This window comes from Anopheles coustani, chromosome 2, assembly GCF_943734705.1.
Source record: "Anopheles coustani chromosome 2, idAnoCousDA_361_x.2, whole genome shotgun sequence".
In the NCBI taxonomy this organism is placed as follows: domain Eukaryota; kingdom Metazoa; phylum Arthropoda; class Insecta; order Diptera; family Culicidae; genus Anopheles; species Anopheles coustani.
The window spans coordinates 47389298-47410222 of NC_071289.1; the positions used below are offsets into that span (position 1 = coordinate 47389298).

At 38.7% G+C, this 20925-nt stretch overlaps 2 protein-coding genes across 2 annotated transcripts in view; both read right to left on the reverse strand.

Moving 5' to 3' along the window:
• Nucleotides 1-1361, reverse strand: part of LOC131262544 (potassium channel subfamily K member 16) — a 73995-nt gene extending 72634 nt beyond the window's left edge. The window contains exon 1 of the mRNA XM_058264579.1: nt 1039-1361. Coding sequence (XP_058120562.1) covers nt 1039-1177 — 139 coding nt within the window. The 5' untranslated portion in view covers nt 1178-1361. The remainder of the gene's footprint in view (nt 1-1038) is intronic.
• A 5453-nt stretch (nt 1362-6814) lies between these two features.
• Nucleotides 6815-15843, reverse strand: LOC131262526 (uncharacterized). Its single transcript, XM_058264552.1, has 10 exons — nt 15610-15843; nt 15342-15461; nt 15089-15215; nt 9586-9712; nt 9431-9526; nt 9130-9270; nt 8720-9006; nt 8133-8429; nt 7431-7715; nt 6815-7115 (listed from the first exon to the last, which is right to left on the reverse strand). The coding sequence occupies exons 1-10, from the start codon at nt 15841-15843 to the stop codon at nt 6919-6921; spliced, it is 1911 nt and encodes a 636-aa protein (XP_058120535.1). The 3' UTR covers nt 6815-6918.
• Nucleotides 15844-20925: the final 5082 nt, after the last annotated feature.

Genomic DNA, 20925 nt, shown 5'->3' on the forward strand with positions numbered 1-20925 from the left:
TCGTTCTCCTTCCTCTCATCTCGCTGACCGCTCTCGTTCTCCTTCCTCTCATGATGGGACGTTGACCCGACCGTACTCCTCGTGCTTCATCTAACCTCCTAACTCACACACTGCTGTTCGTTGATTTGGCAACAGTATACGTTTTCGATAGATTGTGTAAATTTGTTCTAAAGCGAAATGAAAACCAGGTACCGGGCACCCTTGCTTATGCATAATCATTCCTCCGATGCATTTAATGGGGGGGCCAAAGTCAATCCACTGGGCCAAAAGTTAATCCGGACGCTCAAATAATAAGCATGCGTCCGACTTTTTGGTCGATTTTAGAGTACTTAGAATTGTTAACAATGATTTTTGTTCATTGCATCTTCTTGGTGCACCTTCCTACAAAGTACGTTCAAAAAGAACGGTGAAAAAAATCATACCCAAGGGGCGCAATAAACAAAAGAGTGGAAAAAGCCAGAATTTTGACGGCCAAACGCAAAGTCGGACAGTTATATTTCATCGTACTTTTTGTTAGCTAAAGTGGTGTGTAAGTTAGTTTCGACACTTGATATTTGTTATTATCGAATAGTATCGATATTTATTATTATCGTTAGAAGCACTCCGATGATTCGATTTATTATATTATTGAAGTTTTTATTGCAATATTCCTCACACTACTTTGTTGGAACGAAACATCATCATTTATCCATCATAATGATCGAAAAAGATTTCAAAACATATGAAATTAAACTTACATTAGCAAACTAACAAATTTAAACATCACTAAAAAGTATAAAACTTCAAAAAGTATTGTAAAATCACCAAAGAACTGCTCTTTGCAGCATCGAGCTGAGAGCAACCTCGATGTAATGTAGTACGTAATTTAACTATTTCATCGTCACCATCGTTCTGATGTAGGAGAAAGGAGTAAGAAGCTTAGTTTGTACAAAAGTCTAGAGTAGACAAAGTAGATATTTCTACGATTTTGATTCACAGTTTTACTACTAACTATCATTATTATTTGAAAAGTATATGAATAAAAATGTTATTAATTACCTGCAATCATGTATAGCACCACAAGGAATATAATGCCCACATTGCTGAACATAAATGCGGTGAAATTCCGGCAATGATCCTTGGCTCGTTCTGCAAACGGCGGCTTTTGACGTCGCCTTAACGATCGTTTGCGTTCCATTTCGATGAACGGTAGGAAAACGTATAATAAATTTCAGTTGTTTCTGTTTTTTTTAACGGAACCAATTTTCACTGAACAAGCAACTATGAATAGCGTGCTCAAGCTGCAATTCACTACTCTCTTATATGGTTAATAAAAATGTAATTTATACCAATAACACTTTCTACACGCTCCAACTGTAACTCATCACTCACTGCAGTGGGAAATGATTCTAGATTTCAAAAAATTGTTTTCAGATTTGGTGCTTATGAATGTCCGGTGCTTTCAAATTTAATTGTTTGGTAGTTGCAATTTATTATTTATGCTATGTTAGAAAAACAGACGTAGACACCGTATCGTGTTAATGTAATATTTAGAAATTGATGTATGAATGGTCGTTGACAAGTTTAGATCAATCCTAGCGCTCTTTCTGAACGATTTGAAAGAAGGTGATGGTTGAATCAGGTCGTAGGATTCAGACCGTTTTTGGAAGCGGCGTGAATGTCGTGATAACCGATGTTAATATAATTGAAACTTAGTTGGTATTGAACATAACTTATTCTTGCCACTACGTCCGATTTTAGAAATCGACTGTTCATGAGATTTTCACAGATAATGCAAATAGCACACGAGGTGGTCGTGTTTATATTTATAGCAGCGCGGTAGATAGCGTATGAATAACTTCTGCTTGATTTATTATTTGGAATGTTTCGCATTCATTGAAATTCACATTGATTTTGATTACTATGCTGTATGGGCCTGTGTGTGCGTCAGTTGATGAAAGAAAGAAAAATAGAGACAAAATAAGAGAGACAAAAAGAGAGAGAGAGAGAGAGAGAGAGAGAGAGAGAGAAATAGAGAGAGGAAGAGAGAGTGGGAGGAGGTGAAGAAAGAGAGAGAGAATACAGAAACAGAAAGAGAGAATGGAAGAAAAAGAAAAGGAGCGGGTGCAAGGATGATTGCGTAGGCGAGGGGGAGGTGGACTAGACCAGAGAAGGGAGATTCTGAGATATCCTAATAAAACTTCACAGATGAATCACATCGAAGGTGAAGACGATTTGCGATTAGATTTCCATTTTCTTCACTATACACATTTATCAGCGGCGCGGCAAATGTATCAGTAGACAATCTTTCTGTGGATACGAGCCAATCCCGCGATGCAATAAGGTCATTACTTGTCATTAAACATCGCGAAATAGCACGAAACGGCACAGTTTTAATCCGACCGCACAGCACGATCCTCACACCGCAAATATAACGTTGTTACTAACTTTTGAAAACATTGCCACAAATGCTGGGCCACCACTCGACCGTGTTCGACAAAGTGTAAAACCCATACTAACGCTAGTGGTACAAATATTTTACGACTCTGATTTTTTCTCCAAGTGTACTACTCAGGCGCTGTCACGACGGAACCTACAGCTTCTATCCATGCGAAGATCATACGGTAAGATCCATCCAAGGAGAGAAGTTAACTCTGTAGTGGAATATCGATTGTCAGCCAAAGCAACTGGTGCGTAGTCAGTTGTGGAGTAGCGGCTTGTAAAAGTAGGCGACGATCTAGGAAAATGTCTTGTTCAGCATTATGGTGGCAAAATCATCATGCTTTCTCTTTCTGTTGGTATCAACTGTCAATTGGATAGAACGAGAAAGCATGATGATTTTGCCAGCGGGGGAATGTGCGTGCATGTGTTTGAGAGAGAGAGAGAGAGAGAGAGAGAGAGAGAGAAAGAGAGAGAGAGAGAGAGAGATAAAGACATATAGAGAGAAGGAGAACGTGTGTGCGATGGTTTTAGTTTCTTCTGATTTCCTTGTTATATGTTATCCACAGTGCAACCTTATATTTTCTCTACAGAATAAAACATGAGTGAAGGATTTAAAACTGGCTTCGAAGGTGAAAATCATTCGACCAACAGTTGTTACAATATGTTTAACCAATTTTTCTGAAAATTTACAGTTTACGTTCATACACCGTGTGTGTTACGGTCTGCGATAGTGGCCAAAAATAAATATGACCGTCTCTTCATCGTTGCCGGTGACTATGTGGTTCCGTTGTTTCGTTGTTGATGTTAAATTATTTTTCTGTTTCAAACTATGAGCAGACTGCGGTGTCCTATTCAAATGAAATGTCATGTACAATTGCCTTTTGCCATTCGGAGGGCATTCGACTTACTAGATCGTCCTAATTGATCCTTGATCATTTGCAAAGATCACTGAATAATAGCATGTTTCTTCAAGCATGTTTGATTGAACACACAGTCTCAGATACAAGACACAGTCAGACAAACGTGTCTAGCCTTAACACACTATCTCATTTATTCAGTAAAGCGTGCGATGGTACAGTCGAGATCAGAGGTCGGTAAAGTCCCATACTTTCCTGCACAATATTAATTAATTAGAAAATTAATCTCAAATTCTCATTGATTTACCTGAAGCTATACTTACAGATGTACTAATTTGTAAAAATGTTTGTCATTTTGAATTAGTATTTTTATATCCGTCATTTTAGGTTATAAAATTGATTTGACAAATTTAGTTTGATAGAAGCAAAATGTAATATGTTGCTTTATATTGGAACATTTAACAAAATCTGCCAGCACCGAAGGATAGCCAAATTTTGTCGGCTTCTGATCTAGAACATCGGGTGCTCGTGCCCAGAAAAGCTAATACATGCATAACAGAAACACTCTATTGCTGACATCGGACGCGACGACAATGCTTCGCATTTTGTGTTTACGTTTGACGCTGTCTGGTATGAAAATAGAATATTTTTGATCGTAATGCTACGGGTGTATCCGGGAAATTAGTGTGCGTATCTTGTGCCCTTACATCACAATACTATATAATACAAAAAATTCATTCAGATCTGTGAGATAGTGTCTGTTTGTTGATTACATGTTTGGTCACTTGACAATTAGGATGAAGTTCTGCAATGAGAAGCCGTTTAGAAAACAAATTAAATTGTTTTTCCAACTTCTTTCCGTGAACAGATATTATGTTAGCTATGAAATATATTTGTCAACTGTTACAACTATTATTTGTTTTATTAAAATAAATTTTATACTTTTTTAAATTGATTCTGATTGTATTAGTATTGTATTTGTATAACAAATGACAATGTTCAGGCACTATCACGTATGAAGTGATAAAGTTTTTCCAGTGACCATTAGCACTGTGAAATGGAGTATTGTTTGGATCTCTGAGATCACATGCCGAGGACAAGTATGCCATATTAAAACAATAACTAAAACAATCGCAAGACTGTGATCCAGGACACCGGACGGTCAAACTGCGATTACAACCCGCTTCATGACTGCTATCTGCGGCACTTATCTACACTATCAGACAACGAAAAGGGAAAAGCCTTGTACATCTTTAAAAAGGTCTCATGTGGAAATGTTCAACCTCGATTTTTGATGAAATCATCGGGGCTTTGTAAAAGAATGATTTTGGAAGTACAATTTTTCCACTTGTGCATGGGGCATGCTTACTGTAACTCCTTATATCGCGCTAAGAATAGTGAAAATGTGACTCATTGTCGACTGAAGTGTTCGGCATGAAGATTATACATGATTCAACTCAAGCCCTTATGATATATTGTATACCTTTCCAATCAATAAATGATTATTAAAAGGACTCTGCACAGTCAGTGGTATAATTTGAAATTTTACACGATCTTCAAGACTATTATATATTTATAACATAAAGATTCGTCTAGGTTCAAAATATGCTAATTTATCATGATAATGAGATTAATTCATCAACATCGATAAAAATAATGCCCTTTCAAATGCATAGTTTAACAACCACATCTGTTTGTAAATATTTGTCCTCGAACGATCATTTAAAAGAAGTCCGTTGCTCTTTGGAGTCTCGTGTATTTTTGAGCAAAGCGATGAAGAACGTATACCACCGGTAGATTGTTACCTGACCCATTCCGTAAATAACAATTCGTCATCCTGAAGTCTTGTCGTTTCAGTTTGAGGCAAAATTTATGACACTTCGAAGTGCTCATCTTGGTAAGAACAGAAAAAAAACATATACGGCGAGGTTAAATACCTGATGTGTCAAACATACATTCTACGGACGAATTGTGAAATCCTGTATGCGTGAAATTTGATATTCACAATGACATTCAATCAATAATGTTGCGAGTTGCTGCTATTTTCTATACAGTATATATGTTTTTAAAGAAATAATGTCAATGTTGATATAGTTCAAGTGTTAAATAGTTCCAAAAACCTTTGTTTTCATGTTTCATATTTTTTTAATTATAATTGGACAGCATGTACAATACCACATTGATACAACCACAAATTATAATAACCTTTAACGAATGCTCAAAACTAAGTGCAGCGTAGGCATTTCCTCTGGGAATCTATGGTTGTATAGCTGCTAGAAGACGAATACAATGATAATATATATAAAGAATAAGAATCACTGTAATGAAGTAAAATTTGACTTCAGCTGAAAATGACAGTCGTCGCAATATTTCGATGCTTAACCAGCCTGGTTAGATCTCTGCAATATTGCAATGAAATGCGCGTAGTAAAACTGCGATGACTTTCATTTTCAGAAGAAGTTTCAAATTTTATTTCATTGCAGTGAAACATTGCATTTGTCTTCTAGTACCATAACGCTATCCCGGGTTTACTCGGTGGGGAAAACGGTTCGTTATTTCTTTTTTAAAAAAGGTCATTGCCATACCAAAAGTATTCGTTCAATTCAAGTTTGACAAAGTACTTCAAATGTCATTGAAATGGTGGAAAGAAACTGTTGGATTTATTCAATGACTTTATGACACATCCAGTCTGGGTGTGATAATTGAAAGTAAATTATTCTAATACACCTAAGGTATGTTTGCACGTGCTTACGTTTTCCTTGGGAAGGAAAAGCTGTTGAACGGGAGAGAATCCCACACGGGTTGACGACGACAAACCAACACCAACGCGTTATTTCGATGTCGCTGTTACACCGTCGTTGTCATTTTTGGCAAGAATCTGGTGTCATCAGCTACATGTACTTGGCACGCCAACGAGCGCCCCGAAGACAATCTAAAAATATCGAACTCTGCGCACACATGCACTCGTGAGTTTTAGGTAATGTTAGTACATTTTGAGAGTGGTAGCCGAAACGGCCTGATCTCCCTTGCAGATGCCACGTCACTATAGATCTGGGATGACATGTGGTGATCGAGTCGGGCAGCACCTCGTTTTGGCATCCATCGCATCGTTCTGAAGTTCACATTCACACACACGATGCCATGTCCACGTGGTGGCAGTTTCAGTATCATCTGTCGCCAACCGTAGTGCTTGTGGTGAAAATGATTTGTTGCTGGAGACTGTAATGATGATAATCACGATGATACAGACCCGTGAAATTCGTTTCCGCACCATTTATGGTGAAGAAAGGCTTAAATTTGTACTAAATTGTACGTTATTATACAGGGTAGATGAAAGAAAGTAGGAAAAATTGGACACAATTTTTTTTCATGAGCTCTATAGCCAACCGGGTATTTGGTTAATCTTACCTTATGTCAGTCCTTCCCAGTCATCGGACATGCACATTTTGTGCAAAATTCTACTAAATAAATCTCGTTATAGAAACCTTACAATTGTAGTGCGATTTTTATTTTTAAATCATCCAACAGTAACACTTTCAAGAACTTGTAGCACCAGCGTACTAATAATGTCCCATGGACATATTCTAGGCATCCTCCTCTCGCCTTAGTTAAACATGGATGATGGTCGAAAAATGTTCGTCTAATCATCAATTTCCTCTTCCTTCAGTATACCAAGTCTCCGAGCGACACTTTTAACGTTTGATATTACTTCTTCCTGCACTAGATTGAAGCTCATAGCCAGGAGTGCAATACCAAACAGCAGATACAGTGAGCAGAGAGCTATCGAGATTTCTGAATCATTTTTAACCCCCTGTGCCGGTACGAAATCGCCAAAGCCTGTAAAAGAAGATTACAAGTATGATAAAAGAATTTAGTAAACATATTTTTACAATAAAAAAAAATAGGGTAGTTTACATGGTTACGCTTCAAATGTGAATGGAGCAGTTTTGGAAATATAATACTAGAAGGATTGGGTGATGTAATTTCATTTTGCATAATAGAAGCAGTTTTTCAATTATTTCTACCAAAAGTGCGTCAATTTTAAAACAACAACCACCACTAGGATTGTTATTTCATGACAACTGACTTGCGGAAACAATAAAAAAATGGTCTGAGATTCGTTAGGTTAAGTGAAAATAGATCACTGCTTACCGATAGTGGTGAGGGTAATAAAACAAAAGTAGGCTGAATCGAGAAAACTCCAATCTTCCCACTCAGAAAACATGAATGCCCCAGCAATGATGTAGCTGACGACCAGGAAAACGCATAGCCATATTGGCACGGGTCGGACGATTGATGGTGGCGGCAACTCTCCGCTCTGCATATCCCATTCATCATCATAGAGCGAGTTATCGTCCATCACGTTTTGAAGATGCCGGGCCTGACGATGAACTGCAAATCCCATCGGTGACATTATGCGTGGCGATGGCGCTGGTACTGTAGCAGTGGGTACGAGAGAGATTTTAAAAGAAACAGGTAATTAACGGTGAGTTATGACCCATGCGAAGTGTTGCTTTGATTTAATTTTAATTTTTTTTTTAATCAGGGATGTGTTGGATTTTATATAGTGTTTCGTGCCAATACAGTGCTTTGAAAACTGATCGTCTGAATTCGTGGAAATAAAATAGTTACACTTGGGTAACATCAACAAGCAACATTTTAGAACAGAAGAGCAAAAACGCATTGATAAATTTTGTCTAAACGCATTGATAAATTTTGAATATGTGTACTATTCTTCGCATAATTTTGCGAAGAATTTATGATCGTATCACACGCAGAGATCGCCACTGCATAGATAAATAGTGGGAATAGCAGAAATAGCAGAAGATGATAGATGAAGCAGATATCACTTACAAGGGCGGGGCTCTCGGCGTCTTGGGGCTGATTTGCGAACTGTTTGTATTTCCGCCAACTCGTTGTCTTCCGTGTAATACGGCATTCGGTCTGGCATCAGACTATCCCCGTAGCGTGCCTGTCGTGGCATCGATTGGCTACGTGGATTAGGACGCGTTGGACGACCTACCTCGTCCACCTCATCGATGGCATACTTGTTGCAAAGAATTGGTGTCTTACACGGAGACTCATCGTCCATGTCAATCATTTGTGAATCTTGCCGAAACATGCGCCGATCGAGCGATTGAGCCCTCATGCCTGTGGAATTAAAACATGTTCATATTGAACCAACCTTTCAACTGAATCAAATTTCAAAGTAAAATGTGGAAATATGCTTCGATACAAACGACTGACCACCAAGCTGCAAGTTAGTTTCCTCAAGATGGTTACAGAAACTTTCCTCAAAGAGAGACTAAGTCCTTCTTGGTTTGTCGTTTCACACTAAAAAAAAACTTGCCACTACAAATTACTGCCCTACTAGTGTTAAAACTTGGCGATAAGCAGCATGGTTACAAATAATTATTTCTTAGTTTTTGACATCATCATACCTGGCGATTTTCGATACGACGCATCGTTTGGACGAGGCTTCTGTAGCGATCGTTGTGAGTGATCGAGGCCCATAGTTTCTGCTCGTGATTGTGCTGGTGGTCTTTTCATCTGCTGGTGACCAGATTGATAACCGTCGTTCAAGATTTCCTCCTGATTGTGAGGGCCACGCATTTTCTGTCGCATTCCGCCAGGACCGTTGGAACTCGGCGGATCGTACTTTAATGGTGCTTGTCTCATGCTTCTATCATTATCTGGGTAGTAATGGTCTTCTAAGTTTGAATTATACCTGTGAACCATACAAATTCTAGTTAATGCTATACTCTACAATGATGTGAGTGTTATTTATTTGGACTTTACTTTTACCGTTTTTGATCCATCTATCCTAACCATAATATTTCTAATTTCTTACCTACAATCTGACTCGGAATACGAATGGGATAACCCTGGTTCGTAATACGGATCAAATCCAGAATCTGCAGAGCGTTGTGAATTCCGTACGGATCGTCTTAAATTTGTTCCAGGACCTTGATTGGATCGCAGCGAGCTTCTTCTGGAAGAACATGGAAGTATTATATATATTGGCACACGTGATCAATAGTGTGCTGGTCTTATAAAATGAATCTCCATGAAACAACAACAGATTAAAATTATTTGTATTATAAATAATGTATTAAAACCTAAAAATCTGAAGTTTGTTGTGTTCAACTCACCCCTGTCTGATAGTTCCTCGACTTCTTCCGCGCCGAGTATTTGATCGTTTGGGTTCGCGTGTACAAACATAGCAGCATACACGCCAGTAAAGAAACCTGTGTAAGTATATTTCAATTACAACGGAAACTGGACATAAGGGATTCAGTTTTGTTACCTGAACGAGCTCGCCATGATATCACCTATGTTCGAAAGACAAAGCAGCATAAGCGGAATACCCAGGATAGCATAAAAGATGGTTGATACTTTCCCCCATTGTGTTTTTGGTGCTATGTGACCGTATCCTGGGCAGCAAATAAAAAATAAATATTTCAAATTTCATCCATTATTTAATCACTACAATGGTTTGTCCATGTTTGCACAAGACTTTCGAAATGTTAATTTAAAGTGCAACTATATTGTCTCTTACATGTAAAAGATTTCATCGCGGTGTTCGAAGAGTAATAAATTTACCTTTGATATTTATTAACTGTAGACTATCAAGAAATGGTAGGGGATCGTGTTAATTGCTATCCTTTTGATAGACGTTAACCACAATTCCCTGTTTTGTAGAATATGTCTGATGCGTATAAAATTATCGATAGAATTTTAGCATCCTATGTAAAAGAGCCTGGAGAGTACCTTAAGAAAACTTTGACAATCAGAGTTACGTTTATTTACTGGGACGAAATCATCAATGGCAATTTCGTAATACTGTGTTTGTCGATCATTAACGCAACGATACGCTACAAAAAGCATAACATTTTCGGTTAATTGAACATTTGCTTCGCAACTGCCGTTGAATAACCGTAGTTCCTATTCCATGTTAATCATGTGTTTGAACACGCAGTGGGACGAACGAAGATGCGGTATAAAGCCAAACGGGCATGTAAGGAAAATGGGGTAAGAAGCATCTTAAGAAAAGAAGGTTTTTAATTATCGCAAATAAATGTTGATACTTTTTGACATTAACATACTAAACCGATGCAACGCAATAGCTCAACCAGATCACAGTTTAGCCTTTAAATTCAACAAGCAAACGGTAAGCCTGCATGTATTTTTTATATCCGATTTTTCCATTAATCTATTTATATAGTAAAGCGGCACACTAATTGGAAGACTTATTGCCCCGATTGTCCCTAACACAGATAATATTAAATAACCGTTAAAAGGAAACAACTTTTCGCTCCAATGACAGCGCAAATTGATTTCAAATCAATCGAGGATGTTGTTGATGGATGTAACAGCATCTCAACCTGGTTTTGGCGGAGTATAATTTGTACAAATTTAATAAAACATTACATTGTGCTGTACATTTTCTATTACATTGTACTGAAACTTGCGAAACAGTGGCATTTGTTATGAAATTATATTTTAACGAAATGCGAACGATTTAGAATAAGATCATAAGAATACGCTATTATGACACAATGTCGTGATATCGGCCAGCGTAAAAGTATTAATTACGCTAATATTTCAGCCATGGTTTCAAGCTGAAATTGTTTTCCTACAGAATTTTGTCCAACGAATTGTCGTCTGATGAATAACTGCTTTATCCGTTTTAATCGACTTCACAAGCATCTTCCCATATTTGTACACGAGGTAAAAGAAGAATGGCCAGAATAACGAATTTATCACCACAAGGGGGCCCGAAAACTTGTGTGCGAAAAACGTGCGAAGGTTAGCGGAAACCAACTGCAGCGACGAGTCATCGCGGCGTTGATGGACCCGTGAAAAAAAAAGAAAAAAAAGACTCCGATGGTGTATAGACCTCGTGAACCGCCAACGGCGGACGCGTGTGGGATTCAACAAGCAGCGGTAGATAACCTTAACCTACATCTGGCCACCTTGCGGATACAAAACTGACTAAGATGACTGGGACACCTTAATGGTGTTTCTTTTATCCTATCCGAATCCATTCTACAATAGTTTGTAGGAAAAAGAAAATCTTTAAAATGTATTTCAAAAGACAAGCCAGCTTTTCTTGGATCATTCATTCCTTCGTTTTATTTTTTTTAACATATGTCTATAACACTATCTAATATATTATGGGAAGCAAAACCATGTAATTCAAGAGTTAATTAAGTGAATAAATAAGAAATAATGTGATCGAACATGAACACGTTAAATACTATCTAATGAACTAAACTTCTCAAAAACAGTCAAAATTCGCGTGCTATACAACTGCCGTCGTCATAGATCATTATGTAATAATCTGAAAGGGTCGCTTTGTTGACTGGGAAATTTCTCAGGGAGAGCAAAAGTGTTCACAAGAAGAAACAAGCAACTTTGCTTTAAATCTGCGCACAACTCGAGATGGTGACCACTGTTAGGCTTGTGGAAGATTTTTCCTTTTGTTTGACTTCGTTTGTCCGAAGCTCCATGCATTGACAGCTTCCTCTCTCTGAGTCGTGACAGCTATGGTAGCTGTGTCGTTGGTTGGTATCTTTTGTTTAAGACAGAGGCGGCGTTTGCACTGGACAAAGGCAGCATGGAGCAGTATGAATGACTGTGAAATGAAATTTTGGAGCTGAGACTTGATCTTTGAGGCTGTTACGCTTGAAAAAGGCGTTATGCATCACTCCGAACAGTCTATGCCGTGCTTGTTAAACAGCGCATGTTGGTGTGCGTTTAGCGGGGAGACTATAAGAGAAGTAAATTTGTAAAAGCTACCACCTAGTATCGCGTCGACTTCGGTAGTAATCGGCTAACAGAAAAACGCCTCAAAGAAAGGTACCGAATTAAGTTGAAAAGTGAATTTAAAAACAAATTATGATAAAGTGATACAAAAAACTGTGATACGTGAACTACTGAAATAGTGCGTTTGAAATTATAGTTTTATTGAATAATGTAATATATTCAGTTTGTGCTTTTTAAAATGATGAGTCAAATATAAAGTAACTAAAATTAATGTCAAATTCGAAAAAAAGGTTCCAAATGAAACACTGAATTGTGTTTCCAAAATGTTTCACATAGCACAGATCTAGACAATTAAATAATATGTTGTGGAAACATTGCACAATTTGCATCAAATAATAGAATATAACCAATTCAGTTTTTTCATGATTTCGTTGTACATTCGACGTCTCTATTTCGTCATCAATGAATAGTACTCGACATCAATATATAGGGTAAATATTTCGCGAATCAATGTGAAGGTGAACTTAAAGTGGTTTGTAGCCATATCTGTAAAGAGCTATCCCCACGCAGTGACGCGAGTGATTGAAATAATACTGGAAATACCAAATATTGAAAGTGGAAGTTTTAAGAAAGAGTGTTTTTTATTTGCCATGGTTTTTTATTTTGATCTCAGACGCACCAGTGTTATTCTTTTGACCGAGTCCATTTATATTTCTGATAGTTTATGCTTTTATTCTGCGTGGTCATTCAACGAGCCGTTTGTTCTTGGCATCTCTCCCTTCATTTGAATAATCACTCTAATTGGATTTTTTTTAAGGATGCTGATTAACAGACTTGCTATAGATAAAACGAGAGATATCATCACAGATTGTTAGTTAGAGGACATAATGTCTGACAATGTGACTGAACTAAACAAACAAACAGTTTTTTGCGCATTGTGCAAAAATAAAATGGCACAGTGAAGTTGCAGACATGCGTTCAACAGAATGACTATCGGCGGTGATGCTACCTCATTGTGAATAGAAAATATTTAGAAAATGTTTATGTTTGGCATAATTGCCTATCCGTTATCAAACATAAACCATAATATATAAATGTAACGAACTATGTGATAAATTATTACACAGCGACTCTACACGCAGTGTAATAAGTCAATTGATGGAAATCTCCCAACCAAAGCATTTATTACGTCGCTCTTAATTTTAAATATAATTTATCTTGTACTATATTGTCCGCTTTCCTTTTATTTATTCGGCAGCATATGTAGCGTGGGAGGACAAACTTTCATAGATATTTCCGGCAGAAATTTGTGAATTAGTGAAAAGAGCACCATACCCTTTCGTCATTAATTACATGCTGTCTTTTATTACGCGCTGTGCAACAAAACTCTGAACGGAACCTCGGCCCACCATTAAACGTTTGTGTAGTGGGTAAATTTGGATGCGTTTTGGAGCGTGGTCGCTGTCTGCCCCAATGTCAACGGCCAAATAAAACAAGATTTAGGTCAACAAAGGCGGAGATACGCTGTATCAACTAAATTAAAACATGGTTCAATGTACGTAGCCCAACATTAATTAAAGTATGTATTTTATCGATAAACTTTACTATTTAAGCAGTGTAATGGCTTTACTATGAATACGATTAACTGAGGATCGGTAGAGTGTGAGATATAAATTTATTCGAAACAAACTTGAAAATTTACTTTGTGTTTTGGCAATATAGTATATATAAATATAGAAATAAAATACTTGTTGACAAACAAGTTGAACAAGCAATATTTTGCTAGATATTAAAATTATTAGCGTAAGTTTTTTTATCGTGCTAGTGAACTTAAAATGACATGATATTTTGATCACTTTTTACAAATATGCTATAGATCAATTAATACCAATCTATTTTTCTCCTCTACATGCACTCGCTCTATGGATAGCTCATTTTTCTTTGCTGGTGGTTTCGCTTCTATTTGTGCTAACGAATGCCCAGGAGCGTTGGTCTTGGTCTGGCGGGGTAAGCAATGCCGGGAAAAATCCAGAAACAGGTCAAGACAAATTCAACGTGCGTAGCGATGTGCTTGCATTCCAGGGTCAGCAAGTGACTTCAGATAGGAAGCGGGCCACCTTTTCTGAGCGGTAAACACTAGTCTTAAGTATAGAATCAGAGAAATCAACGATCTAAACATTTTCTTAACTGCCTTGATGGTCTCAGTCAGGGACGGTACGAAGTAAAGGAAACTACGACAAAACGACCCGGGTTTTCACGACCCCAGAATGACGAGTTTTCGGGCGAGTTTGGCGAAGGAAATCAAGCCAATGATTTCGGGTAAGTTCGAGTAGCAATGTCAAGAGTTAACTGAAGTGTCATGTGGTTGGAGCTATTTTTGTTAGCATCAACCAGAAGTTTGGAGGCGGCGGCGGTTTTCCCGGCCCTATCAACGGACAGTTCGGACCAAACCCCTACGGAGTTAACCTGGCCTATCCCGGTGGCGGGGCGTTCCCGTTCCAAGGAGGCAATCCACTGGGCGGCGGATACTACCCTGGACCGCAGATCGGAGGAGGATACGGCGGTGGGCTAGGAGGCTATGGAGCTGGCGGAAACGGCGTTCTTGTGGGACCCGGTGGACCAACCGGAATCATCGGACGACCGTACCCGCGTTTTCCCCATAACGGAGCTGGCTACCATCCCGGTGGGAGCCCGTATCCCTATGGTGGTGGGTTTGGAAATCCGGCCTTCGGTGGACAGACTGGAGGATTCTTCCCATCGGGAGGTTATGTCCCTGGAGGCTTCTATCAGCAGCAACAACCGTTCGGTCCAAGGCCACTAGGTGGATTCGGAGGAGGGCCACAGTTTGGACCACAGTTTGATCAAGCACGACAGACGAATAAAAAGGTTGAAAAACGGGCAAACTAGCATCCTTCGGCCAAAAGCAATCAATGTTTCCACGAGGTTGAGATTTGCACGGAAATGTTTAGTTTGGTTTTTCATTCCCTGCGGTGCGTTTAAGGTACATGTTAAATCGTTTTCGTGAAGTTTTTGTTACTCACCAATTGTTGTTATGACAATGATAGAATAAAACAGTGCCCCAAAAAAGGTCCACTGAAGTTGGTCTTCTTCCTCATTTCCATCCCATCCACTCTTTTTCATGGCATCGTATATGTTTACCTCGAAAGCCTATAGAATGAACAGAGAGGAGGTTGTTGGCTGCTCTTTGGAATAACAATTATTTTGTTTAAGCTAATGCACTGCAAATGAATATTTTTTAACAAGACACTACGAGGTTTTTCAAAGGTTACTTACTTTTAAATGAGCTATAGCAGATGTGGTCCAATTCTGCTGGTGTAATACCGGTCTATCATTCGTCATCTGCCAAATGGCGTCCGTGAGATTAACACGAATTGCACGGATACTTTTTTTAACCTACACAAAGGTACGCATTTACAAAGCAAGTTTGTTTTTTGACAATAAGAAAAGTAATAAAAAATACGTGAATTTCTTATCGCAAACGGAAAATATGTTATTAAATACAACGAAATAGTTGGTATTGTAAAACCGAAAAATATCTTACGATTTTTTCGTTTTCCGACTCGAGACGTTCAAAGGTAAACGCACCGAGAAAACAGTACGCAACAACTGTCGCAACCAGCGTCACATGTGAGAAAATGCACGTAAACACTTTCCACATGCAACACACAAAAGACATACATTTGCTGCGTTGTTTTTTTTCCGGTTCGCCATAGGAAATGGACAATTGCGGCTGCAACTGCTGCATCGGCGGAGGACCAGCTCGACGAGTTGACATCACGCTTGCTACACACGATAAGAGGAAAAGAAAATAAACAATTTAAATACAGGATTAACATGAACGACAAGCTTCTCTCGAGGATCTTTGGATAACGGCTTCGCAAAATTATGGGTTTCAATGCAACATTTTGGAACTCAAACTTATTTTTCAAACTTTGTTTACTATATCTGCTTATAGTGAGAATTGCATAAATTATTTTAACCGTATTTCAAATGTCGATAACGCAAATTTACATAACGTATTTGCAACAAGGTATTGTTATTGATTTTAAGTATTCCATCAGGTTATGGTAAGTTCACTCCGTTATTATTACTATTTTTGAGCTTCGAATCCAGCGAGATACTTGACATCTCTACTGCATGGGGCAATTAGTATAAATGGCCTTGAACAAATGGTCGAGGTTTTTTATATGTATTTTACACAACCACAGATAATGAATGCCTGTGTGAATTGAATGCTTTTGTAAAAGATTTCTTTAGAAAAATGGTAAGTTAGAAGTATAAAGCTTATAGACGGTAACTATAAGCGGAAGCGTCTTAGCACATCAGAATAGAGCAACTGTGCGAAAATAAGCTCTAGCTCTATCTATCGAATCATCTCCTCTTTCTTCTTCTCTTTTTGAGGGGAAATACACAGGACTGATATTTCTATAGAAACTTCTTCTACCATGTACAAGGTATATTTTTCTTTCAAGATAAAAGAATTTTGTCTCAATCTTCTTACCCAGAAGAAGATTGGATTGATATTTGTTAGGTAATAATCATTCTTAAGACAACTCCGATCAAATAAATTCTCAATCATGTGCCTCATGGATTTTATCACTAAGTAACGTCACTGTTGGATACATACTACGCTAGCTCTGAATTCGTTGTTGCAAACCAACATATTTGAATTATGTTATCGTATCCAAATTATGTTGTTTGCAACTTTCAAGCCCCCTGTCGGAATAAAAAAAGATCGGATAGGATAAATCACCTCACAGGGTCACCTCTGCCTGCGATCAGCTGATAAAGAGGAATAACCGTGGTCGGCTAGCGATCGACGGTCGGGTTTGTAAATACCTGAGGCAAAAAATATAAAGAGGATCCAAGAAGGAAGAGAGCTTTCTCTTGGCTCGGAAACGGAGGAAGAATAAAGTGAAAGTTTTTTTAATAACAGATTCGTTACAAATTCTCTGTGGTACTTAAGCTAGGACTTTGTGTTGGCTAATCCGAAAACCATTGTTTCGATACTTTGCTTACGTGAATTGCAGTGTTTATTTTCAGCTATTGTATCTTCATTAAATTGAATCGAAAAGGTGTTCACAAGTTCCATGTAGCCTTGAGATCGATTAGTTTTCCATCTTAATGAAAAATCTACCATTAATATGTGACTTCCTCTTCCGAACTGCAAATGCACTTGTAGATTTTGGGAACAAATAAATCACCTGGAGATGTAAGGGGAAAAGCAACGATGCTTCTGATGCTAAGAAACTCAACAGAAAAGGTTATGCCTACAACCTTTATGATCTACTTAAGCAAAGTAAAAAAGAACAGATAGGAGCAAGGCAGGTCCAAAAAGTATTAAACTAAAATTTCTAAGAAACCCCATATTTCGAAGCACAAACATTTAATTTAAACGGGCATGTGCGGTAGAGAATTGGTCAATTCTTATGAATTATTCAAATTTTAATGTATCAAAGTCAAATGCATTTATTATGAACGCAAAAAGTATTCGTCTATTTTAAATTCTTGTTCTAGTTTCGAAAAAACTAGAGTAAGGAGGAAAGATTTTATATTCTGGAGGATATCTCTGTGATTTAATGGCACTTTTTAGTCTATGTGGCATGGAATTGACTAAATTTTCCGTGACGGTGGGTTGAATTCTGTCCCATTCTTCTTGCAATGCCCGTTTCAATTAATCCTTGTTAGAGATTGTCCGTTTACGAATAGAATCATCTAACATGTTCTATCAGGTTTATATCTGGACTCTATGGGGACGATTGGAGTTATTTTAGGATATTACAAAGGCGCCATAGTGGGGTCCGCGACAGCCGAGCGGTAGCGCCAGTTAGAAAATCGGCTCATGAGCGCCGGGGCTCACCACCTCGACGGCGTGGGTTCGAATCCCAACCGAGACCAGACCCTCCCCTGTACGAGAGGAGTGACTATCCACGTACAACAGGGAAACAAGTCTCGTAAGCCCTTAACGGGCAGGCATGACCAAGAGGTCGTTACGCCAAGAAGAAGAAGAAAGGCGCCATAGCTTGAAATTTAGGGCTATGTGCTTATGATCGTTATCCAGTTGGAATATGTATCTTCCTTGTAGTCCTAATTTCTCGAAATTGTTTTTACAATTGTCTTTCAAAATTTGAATGTAGGCCCCCATCCATTACATCATCTTGGAAGTAAAACTACCCCCACTCTTGCTGCACTCACTTTGGATTTAGTTTGATTGCCCTGATTAAATACCGCTTATCTTATTTGGTTTAATTTCGTGGATAACCTTATCGCTTATTTTTATTTTTTTAGAAACGGAAAATCGAAAACCTTTTGAACTATAGAACGGAGTCTCTCCACAAGTTTCTCGTAAGATGACTTGCATTGATTATGCAATCGTGCATAATTAGTTTTCTTTCTTAAAGGGTTGTCTCTGAATGTTTTCGACGCATGATGCGAACTAACTAGATATTCTAAGCTTAAACTACAGGCTACTATCATTTTCAGTGCTTTACGTTCTGCCAGTAATTCGTCACAAAAATTGACGGTTATTTTTGAAAAATGCAGTGAAATTGCCCTAAATCCCACCGATGTTTGAATTTATGGGTGCGGAAATTCGTATCGCCGTGTACAGACACGGACTGATGAATGTTTTCTTCTTGAACATTTTTCTAAGCTGGCTGTGCATCAGTTTTGAGCTGTCATTGGTGTTTTCATTTGGTAAAGCGACTGTGCATCGTGCGGACTTGTTCAACGTAAATAAAAGATGATAATGTTTATTAATCACACATGTTTTCACGGAATAACAAGAAAAGCGGTAAGAGAAGCCTTTTTACGGAAACATATTTAGCATCATCATCAACGCGGGTCGAATGTAGGTGTTCAATGAAAAAACGTCAACAAACCAGAGGTTTGTATCAAAACTTGTTGACACGCAGGAGTGAATAAATTACAACCGTTGAAGGAAGTTTTGTTTAAAATGTTCCATCTCTTGAACTTGATATACGATACAGGGTTTTTTGAGAAGTAGAACTTCGCATAACGAACTAGGTGGCTTCGGAAGTTCTCTACAAACTTGCAACAAACAAGGGGAATGTGCTGAAGAACGATGTGATCGCCATCGTCAGTTCGCTGCTGCAATAGTGCAACCAGCGGGTATTCGACGAAAAGGTGCTGATAGCTTTCGAATTGCTGATGGAATCGATTCAAAACGAGATGTCCCTGGGTAACATAAAGCTACTGCATGAGCTGCTGCGGAATCGGATGTTTAACTTCCATATCTGGGCGAAATTCTGGGCACATACAATATCAGTACGATTATCAAGGACGGTCGGAACCACCAAAAGAACGTAGCCCAATTGCCCCCTGGCATACGATCTAGTGGTGCTGGATCTGGACGAGAATGACTTGAAAAAGTGTTCTATGAAGCTACACGACGGAGTAATTTCGCTGCACTGTCATGGTACTCCTGCAGAGCATCAGCAATGACTGGACTGAAATGTCCCACCTGCGTCTCGGTCTGCGAATAAAATATTTCCACATCTCTCTCGATTCAGCCGTTTGCACTGCCCCAAAACAACATTATGGTTCAAAGATAAACAGGGATGCGACTTTAAATTTTCTCGATTAGAAGGCGAATTAAACAGCGAGTGGATCAACAGTATGAAAGCCAGCAAACACGTTTACCCAGGGCCAAGCAAAATTGTAATGAGGCAGTTTATCGATCTTGGTAAGTTTATTGATTTATTTGCGTTACTGCTTCGGCACTCGATAATTCTCATTTGGAAGTTAGTAAATTGTTATTTACAACCGTCCAGCAGGTTTCAACAACAAAAGCTTGAAGATTCCTGCATTGCTCGTATTGATTGTAGTGGAGCGCTTGCTCCTATGATTTCTGAAATGAGATAGGACGTACAAGCCAAAATAATGCTGGAAGGCCAGAGTTGTCCAATATTTCCAGTGACTGTATCGACGAGGGATGGGCTTTATGCAATGATAATGCAATGATAATGGAACATTCGAGTTCGTCGGGGAAGATTATCCTGTTTGCAAGCAAGGTAAATGTAAAAACTGCTGAGATTGTTAAAATTCTTCTTCTTATTCTTTCGCTATGCGAGTCGGGGTATATCCTCCTACGCTAAGTCGAACGTTTGTTTCCTTACTCGTAATCAGAGGCGTACCGACTCTGTCCGAACTCCTATGAAGGGGCTCGTCCTTTAGGACCGGCTATAAAAGCCATATGTCCACCGGCCGTCCACGGGAGGGATAATTCCTTCCGTTGTCAGGACACAAGAACTCGTGGTCCGCTTGATTGACTCAAACAGCACGAGATGTGCGGCAGCTAGGATTTGTCTGAACTGAGCTCCAGCTCGGCGTGACCACGCGGTCGTGCCGTAACCTTACTTTTCCGCTAACCCTTTCAGGAAACTTGTACACTGCTAACCTCCGCTCTGATTCACTACCGAACTGGAACTGGATTGTTAAAACAAATCGTCTGTTTGAATTTGTTTTGATTTGATGGATTTGAGCTGTCAGTTCCGGAGAAGGGTTCAATTTATAATGGAAAGGATCGGATCAGGGCGCCCACGCTGGGTTCATTTTTCACGCACACACTTGCAATTTTGGTTTAATAAGACAGCTATTAATCTTCTATGCAGCCCCCTACTAAGCCTGGCGAAAGTTATCTAAATCGTGTTTTCTGTCACTTGGGAGCAGTGCTTGCGCATTCAAACATAGCTTGCCGATACAAAACAATGCAAACAATTGGCAAAACAAAGCTTTTGTGAAAATTTTGTTCGTTTCCAGATACCTTCTAACAAAAGGTTTGAGCAACGCAAACCGACGATATTCTTTTGAGAAACGAAAGTTATTGTCGTTCTGG